The 8,091-nt window shown below is 46.4% G+C and overlaps 1 protein-coding gene across 1 annotated transcript; it reads right to left on the bottom strand.

Annotated features, from left to right (window-relative positions):
• Nucleotides 1-432: 432 nt before the first annotated feature.
• RPL7L1 (ribosomal protein L7 like 1) lies at nucleotides 433-7,486 on the bottom strand. The gene is made up of 8 exons (XM_079712270.1): nucleotides 7,415-7,486; nucleotides 6,474-6,582; nucleotides 5,639-5,802; nucleotides 4,377-4,514; nucleotides 3,595-3,704; nucleotides 3,244-3,458; nucleotides 1,680-2,819; nucleotides 433-531 (listed from the first exon to the last, which is right to left on the bottom strand). Exons 1-6 carry the CDS (start codon nucleotides 7,453-7,455, stop codon nucleotides 3,250-3,252), a joined length of 771 nt encoding a protein of 256 aa, XP_079568396.1. The 5' UTR covers nucleotides 7,456-7,486; the 3' UTR covers nucleotides 433-531; nucleotides 1,680-2,819; nucleotides 3,244-3,249.
• Between the last annotated feature and the right edge of the window lie 605 nt (nucleotides 7,487-8,091).

The raw sequence follows: 8,091 nt of genomic DNA, 5'->3' as shown, positions 1-8,091 counted from the left end.
AAAGATTATGTTTCAGTGAATATTCTAGTTTTGTTAATTCAGGTATTTACTGGCTAAGACTCACTTCTCAGATAGCTCCTTGCAAAGTTTAATTAAAAGGACACTGTTTCTGGGCTTCCCTGGTGGCGCAGTGGTTGAGAGTCCGCCTGCCGATGCAGGGGACACGGGTTTGTGCCCCGGTCCGGGAAGATCCCACATGCCGCGGAGCGGCTGGGCCCGTGAGCCATGGCCGCTGAGCCTGAGCGTCCGGAGCCTGTGCTCCGCAACGGGAGAGGCCACAACAGTGAGAGGCCCGCGTACCGCTACAAACAACAACAAAAAAAGGACACTGTTTCTGAAGGCTATCACAGTACTCTAACTTTGGATGAAGATCAGATCCACCAAGACCTGCAACCAGGACATTATTCATATTGGAAAAGACATCAGATAAAGGACTCCTTGCAGCCATGTTGGAAGGGACCATATCAGGCCTCTCCTGAATGAACTTTAACTCGCTTTTGGTTTTTTTGTGTGTGTGTGTGGTACGCGGGCCTTTCACTGTTGTGGCCTCTCCTGTTGCGGAGCACAGGCTCCGGATGTGCAAGCTCAGCGGCCATGGCTCACGGGCCTAGCCGCTTCGCGGCATGTGGGATCTTCCCGGACCGGGGCACAAACCCGTGTCCCCTGCACCGACAGGCGGACTCTCAACCATTGCACCACCAGGGAAGCCCAGTGAGACCCCTTTTAACCAGCTAATTAATGCTGCCTGTTCTGGCCATAAATAATCCTTTATATTAGATGTTGAATATCAGGTAGCTCCTAACAGGAACCAGTGGATTTATGGAACAAGTTTATGACCTTGGCTCTCCCCAGTAGGGAGATTCACAATTGGTTTCCCTTGGTCACTTACTTACAGGCAGCCTTGGAAACAGTTCCTGCCAAGCTGTCAGTCTGCCTTTAGTGCAGGCACACTGGTCTCTTATCAGTTTTCCAATGGTACTACCATTTGGCCGTGATATTTAATTCACCTGATGACCCATGAAGAGTCAAACTTTTGCTCTGAACAATCCTCTCTCCCAGTTTAGAGGAAATAGATACTACAAAAATGGTTTGGTTCAGAATTTTGGCTTGAACTTTTGCTAATGATTGTTCCTCCTACTACCAATTTAAATGAGTTTGTGGAACTTAGAAGGTGATAGTTTCTTGCCTTTCACACTGTCATTTGCTCCTACTAAGATAATGATGCTTGCACGACTTGGAACTATAGATCACATCTATAGTTTTCTATAAAATTATGTACATACACAACGTACATGCAAGGAAAACTGGCTTAAGTACCTTTTTGGACAACTTGGAATTGGCTGTCAATCCTTGACAAATATTCTGCCAGTATAACCCTCTAAAAGAGAGAACCGGGCTACTAGGACCCAGCATCAAGGGACATGATGGACACTGAGGCGGGCAAGCAGCCCCCTAGCTTTGAGGGACCAAACATTTGGTCACTTCATGCTGTCAAAAGATTAATGATCAACAGGGGCAAATTATAAGATACATATCTTATGGCAAGACAAGAAAAATTTAAACAAAAAATCTGTGCCCTTTGGCCTCCTCTCACCCACCACTGTGCAGTGTTATCTGCATTATGTGTTGACCAAACCTTCCCCATCAGCAGAAATTTCCACTCAACCATAAAGAGAAACGTTCTCCTAAGACAACAATTCCTTAAGGGTAAAATTCCTTCTTGATAAGAGGTCACATGGTGCTCAGGTCTGGATTATGTAAATTGTCAATTATGTCATTTGATGTACGACCCTCCTGTCTCAAAAAGCTTATACAACCGTGTCTTGACTTCTAATGGGCAGAACAGTTCTCAGGGCTTTGTGAGATGCTCCTCCTGGGTTATAATCCTCAAATTTGGCTCGAATAAAATTTTGTTTCTTTTTTAGATCAACTGATTAAAGGCACAGGGGCTCAGCAATCTACCACCATGTTCTTAATAGGAAATACCCACTGGCTTGAAGGGAAAAAAAAGCCACCTTGGTAAGCCTTGGTCTTCCACAGGGCACAGAACCAGAGGAAACTAGCAAGCTCAGAGCCTGTGTGACCAATCCTGGTAGTGCAGGACTTCTTCACATAAGGTGCCTGGGTCCCTGAGAAAGATCTATAAACACCCTGAACTTCCAAGAAAAAAACTGGAGTGTATGCATGTTTTCCTGGGGAAAGGGTCCTTCCCTTCACATAGATCCAAGAATCGGTTAAAATCCTGAGCTAGAGAAAAGCACTAAGCCAGTTGCAAAGATGATAAGGAAGCCACAGCCAGCCAGTCGGAGAGCTCACTAAGCCATCACGGAAGTTAGAACACAGACTCACAGCAGACAACAGGGCACTGGTTTTTTTTTTTTTTTTTTAGAGCATTGTTTTTGTACGCTTCTTTCTAATTGTATTTCAAGTTCTTTCCAAAACAAGGCCCTTGGATACCCCAGGTTCAATATGCCCCTGGGCCTGGTCCACTGCTGTCTTGTATTCATATGTGAGTATTCGTTCGTTCACCAACATTAAATCCCAGGATAGGTGTGATAAAACAGGACTCCCTCCTCCATGGCACAGGTCCTTTGCTGGTTTCAGAGGTGGACGGCGGTCTTTCCAGAAAACACACAGGAACTTTTTCTTGGAACTGAAGTGGGATGAAAAGTGCCTGCCCTGAACATCACCATCTTTTCCCTGACCCTTCCCCTCCAGTTTCTGAAGATACAGCAGAAAATAATCTTGCTTGAAGATACTGGGTAACAACTCCATAAAACAAAAACACATGCTTCCAATGCACTGTGCTTTCAGATATGCTGAGGAAGAAAAACATAACTTCATTAATTCAAATGCAACTTGGCACCTAAGAGTAATCACAATAAAGAGCAATTTCAAAGAATTAACATTCCTTCAACAGAAGTGATGATTTAGATCTTCAGGTCCTTTTAGAAATTAGTTTTCAATATTATTCTCTCTCCATCTCCAGCTAAATGACCAAAGCAACACAGAAGGTTTTTTGGTTAGTCAGTGTTTTCTGTCCTGTAACTCTTGGGGTGCACAAAACCCCATGCCCTAACCAGGCATTCACTGTTCCAAGTATCTCCATCCATTAGAGTTGGGAATACCAGCTCCCCTAACCCGAGTTATTCTCATACACTCGTAAATGCAAAAAGATCTTTTAAGAGGCAAGGCATAGCCCAGCCAAAGTCAGCCCAAGGGCAGTTTTCAGCCCTGCCTTACCTGGGTTTAGTTCAGCTGCCGGATAAGCTGATTGATGCGTTCACCTCGATAGCCAGGTGAGCCCATTTCCTTGAGGAAGCCCACTCTATTCTTGGTAGCGTGACGGGCCACTGAGAGTTGGAAAGGGCGCAAGAACCCTGAGATCACCTGAAAATTCTTCCCCGGAAAGGCAATTTCGTGAATGAGGTCTTCCAAGCAAATGACACCAAACTTCCCTAAGAAACATAAGGTTCGGATTCCTTTATTCAACATTTTCACAGCACACATAGTGAGGCTCTTATATGCCAGAGCTCGGCACTCTGGCAGGCTCTTGGGACTCTTTCTGCTCTGACTCCTAAGGTGTTCACTCACCCAGGTGCTCCTCAATCACTGTGTTGTCTGTCAAAGGGATGATTTTATTCTTGACCTTGGCTTGTCCACGTTTCAAGATGAGTTCCCGAACTGACTTCAAATTTGGAAATCTATGTGTGGCAGAGTAAAATACAACCTCAGCCACCTCCCCACGACCACCGGGCACACTGTATTACACTGGCCACACAGTCCAGCAGCCTGGCTAAGGATTCTACCAACCCCCCTCCCCAAAGTGTCCTGTAACATGCTGCAGCTGGGATGCTCAGAAATTCACCTGAAGGAGGTGAAAAACCCAAGCGGCCCTATGTAATTAGAAATTAAAATTTATGCATACAAATGCTCACCAAATAAAGATATTTATTTTCCAGGCAAAAATACGTCCTGGCTTACAGTCTAGGACTTTGGCCTTAAGTGACCCTATTCAAGAGTTTGAAATGAAATCCAAGCCTTTTTCGGGTTTTACTGTTTGAAGGAATACTACCTAGCTCTGCTTCAAGATTCCAAGAATTAATCTGTCCTCTACTTGTCTTACTCAGCCTTAGCCTACAACTGACCAAGCCCTGCCACAGCCCTGTTCAGACCATTATCAGCTGCTCTGAGAACCCCTGCTCTACCCGCCCCATGTTCTGAGACTCTTAAGGCTGGCAGCTGATTACTGATGACTGTGGCCGCAGCAAAATGTCCCCTGGACACGGCAACATGAGCACTGGAGGACAGTACCCTGTGCCTCCTAACGTTCTCAACCTTCTCAAACGTGAATTCACACAAAAATCCATACTCACCCCCAGGTCACATAAGGTTCCACTATACGAAGGGTTTTTATGGTTTGAGGAGTTACTTGCATAAAGACGCCACTGAAAACCTTATTCAGGCGAAGTCTTGCAATGGTCCTCTGCACCAGTAAACTGACCCCATTAATCCTGAAATGAACACCAGAGGAAGTCAGGCTCTGTCCAGCAAGCACCCATGAAATGTCTGCCACTACTGGGCACCCAGAGGGTAGGACACAGACCGTGACTTACAAAGTGCAATTGAGTGGGAAGCAGCTATGTAAACAGATCATTTCCATGCTATGTGGAGCAATGCCTGAGATGCTAAGGGAACAGAAATGGTCCCTGAATTTGTGTGGGGGGGGTTGAACACATCAAGCTAAGGAAGCCAGGCTTGCTTCTGTGAGCATTAAAAGCTATGGAAGATTTTAAGGACTTCCCTGGTGGTCCAGTGGTTAGGACTCCGAGCTCTCACTGCCGAGGGTCTGGGTTCAGTACTGGTCGGGGAACTGAGATCCTACAAATCACGCAGCAGGGCCAAAAAAACCCCAGAAAAACCAAACTATGGAAGATTTTAAATAAAGGAGACATGATCAGATTTGTTTGGCAATCACTGAGGGAGCATATAAAACAGAAACAAGAGCATGACACCAGAGTCCGGGAAACCCAGCTAGAAAGCTGGTGTGCTAGGCCAGGAAAGAGATTACGGCAGTGGTAGGAGACTCATACATATTTAAAAACCACAAGTTACTGATTTGGGTGACTGGGTAGGGAAACAGAGGCAGAGCTGTATGTGCTGATAGGAACAGGTAAGGTATTACTCAACGTGGAAAAAGCTTTCCGTACTCTCCCCAGCACTGAATATGCTCCATCCACTCGACCCTGGTTCAGTTCCTAGAAGATGCCTTGATCCCCCACTTCAGGACTTTTTCCATCTGTGCCTGGAAAGCCTTCCCCCAACCCTTTCATGTTTGCAGGTCTCACCTTCAAGTTCCTGCTTCCCAGTGTCCCAAACCATGACACACCACACCGAGGGCCCCTTGTCCCCACATCCAGCACTTTACCTTCAAAGCAGTCAGTGTATATTTTCATGTCTGTTTGCTTAAGCTCAGTCTCCCTAATCTTGAAGACAAAATCTATGTTTTGCTCAGCCCTGAATTCCTAGCACAACTTGCATTAATGGCTTAAGGCCTAGTATCTCATCTCCCTACAAAGGGCCTAAAGCTGAACCAATAGTTTTGCCCCAGCCTCATGAAATCCAGCAAGTTCCCTACCTTTCGATGCGTAAAACAAAGGCCAAGGAATGTTTATCTGGCACTTCCAAGCCGTGAGGTTTCACTTCTAGTCGTCTGAGTCGCACCCTGTCACGTAGTTGCCGCCAGGAATCATGTAGGAACCATTCTAGTCGCTTAAACTTGATCTCTTTTCCTTTCCTCTGCTACAGAGAAGGCAAACCATCACCATTTTATGCCTCTAGTCATCTTTACTTCCACAACAGTAATTCATTAGTCACTACTGATAAAGCTTATTTCCCCCCATGTTCTGGAAAGGGGCGCAAACATCCTCTATTCTTATATAGTGGAAAAACCAAAATACCCGAGTGAAGGTGGAGTTGAGAAAACTTGGGAACTTATTGGGAAAAGTCCCTGCTAAATAAACAAAAACCCGATTAATTTACATGCTGTCAGCCAATGTTTACCAGCAAGTGTTTATGGAACCTAACACTGTGTTAGGCATCATAAAGTTCACACTTGTTTCGTTACCTGCCTCCAAAATACGTATTTCTCCAAAAACATTTAGCAGATAGAAAAAATCGTTCGGTATATTAAAAAAGTTTTCTTTCAGGTACACAAGCATGTTTGGTCTCTCAAATCACTTGGTATGAACCTGGAACTCTCCATTCACTTTTTCCTTAACAACTTTATGCCAGTATTTTGTTTGCGGAAAGTAATACATATTTGCTAAGCAAAGACAAGAACCCTATACCTTGTATAATCCAACCAATGGGAGAAGAGAATGTCAGTACCAAATCTAGTTCAACACATGCTGGATAAATAAAACTCATCAAATACAAATTCTAATTCCCTCCACCTGGTTCTCCACCATTACCTCCTTCCTTTGCAAAAGCGCCTGCTTTGCCTGGGTGGCTTTCAGGGCCTGATAAGCCTTCCTCTTTTTCAGGAGATTTTCTGGAACCAAAGGGATCTTTTTTCTTGGCCTGACACAGAAAATGGAGACGAGCGATAGTATTAAGTAAACAAATCTTCAATGGATTTCCAAAAGATATCCTGGGCTTCGGGAAACATTACTGTCTTCAAATTACTAAGGACTGAGGCGCCTCTGAAATCTGTGGTTTCTGGCTCCAGTCTTCAAAATGGACCCCTCACATTCCCTCGTCTCCAAAACCTTTTAAAAAGTCATGAACCCCTTAACCACTGGTCCTCATATACGTCAACGGAGCTTTTACTGCCGCAGCTTTTTTTTTTTTTTTTTTTTTGCAGTACTCGGGCCTCTCACTGCTGTGGCCTCTCCCGTCGCGGAGCACAGGCTCCTGACGCGCAGGCTCAGCGGCCATGGCTCACGGGCCCAGCCGCTCCGCGGCATGTGGGATCTTCCCGGACCGGGGCACGAACCCGCGTCCCCTGCATTGGCAGGCGGACTCTCAACCACTGCGCCACCAGGGAAGCCCCTGCCGCAGCTTTATAGACACCATCAGCGATCAGATTCTGCCCCATGGGGCTGGGACGGGTGAAGACCTATCTGTAGGGGTAACACTTAAGCCAGGCTGGAGGAACCCACTCTCCAGCCCCGCTGCCTAAAAGTCAATCCTCTCCCCTTGAGGTAACCCGAACTCGACTGCAGCCCCCTCCGCCCGCCCACCCACCCAACCCCTACGGCTCCTTACTCCTTCCTCTGTAATCTGTAACCTTTCCTATTCTCTCCCTTCAGTCCACAATTATCCTTATTTTCCGCCACCGAGAAATAAACACTATGGATGGCACCAGATGCTCGAGACGCCAAGCCAGAGACTCAGAGTCCCCAGTACTTACTCTTCCGCCGCCATCTTTCCAACTCTGCAGCTACTGCCCATGCGCAGCCCCACCGCATGGGGGAAGAGAGAAACTTCTCTGTTTACTCGACCATAGAGACGTCTACTCTAGCCCATGGAGGGGCGGCCCGGGCCGTTTTAGCGGCAGTGAACAGCTGAGGTTTTGCTAACCCCGATTCCCGCCAAAAGTTGCACAGAGCTTCCTTCGCACCGCTTCGAAGCTTTTTAGAGCCGTGTTATCTTCAAAACACAGCCTTTTTTATTCCAGCTGTACTCTCATAATGCTGGAGGCCGCAGTGTAAACAAACAACGAAACGCTTCCCACAATGCACCGACTTCCGGTGGGGGGTGGGAGCTGCTCCTCCAGTTTCCGCTCGCTGGGCTGTACGTTTCCTTTTCTGGGTGGGGAGAGGTGGGACTATGGTTTTGGCTCTCACGTGTGGATGGAGGTGAATACGGACTACTTAGGACGGTGAAAAAAGGCAACTCTGATTCTGTCGGCCTGGCTCCGTCAGTGGGTCCCTGAGCAAGTTCTTTAATCCCTAAGTCCCTTCGTTTCCTTTACCCATTAAATGGACATAATGATGGATCTTGCCATAGCCTTAGGCGAGTTATATGAGCTTCTCCATATAAAGCGTTTAAAACGAAGTCTGGCAGTAAGCAGTTAACACTTTGTTC

Source organism: Hyperoodon ampullatus, assembly GCF_949752795.1.
Source record: "Hyperoodon ampullatus genome assembly, chromosome: 10".
Classification (NCBI taxonomy): Eukaryota; Metazoa; Chordata; class Mammalia; order Artiodactyla; family Ziphiidae; genus Hyperoodon; species Hyperoodon ampullatus.
Note: the sequence above shows the minus strand (reverse complement) of the source record. Positions and strands in the feature narration are given on the sequence as shown.

What these genes read in the sequence shown, in the direction of transcription:
- RPL7L1 (XM_079712270.1), bottom strand. Translation starts at nt 7,455, where the DNA reads ATGGGCAGTAGCTGCAGAGTTGGAAAGATGGCGGCGGAAGA. An exon ending in TTTGTTTTACGCATCGAAAG is followed by an intron (nt 4,515 to 5,638) that starts GTAGGGAACTTG and finishes TGTTCATTTCAG; the next exon opens with GATTAATGGGGTCAGTTTAC. An exon ending in AGTGATTGAGGAGCACCTGG is followed by an intron (nt 3,459 to 3,594) that starts GTGAGTGAACAC and finishes TATGTTTCTTAG; the next exon opens with GGAAGTTTGGTGTCATTTGC.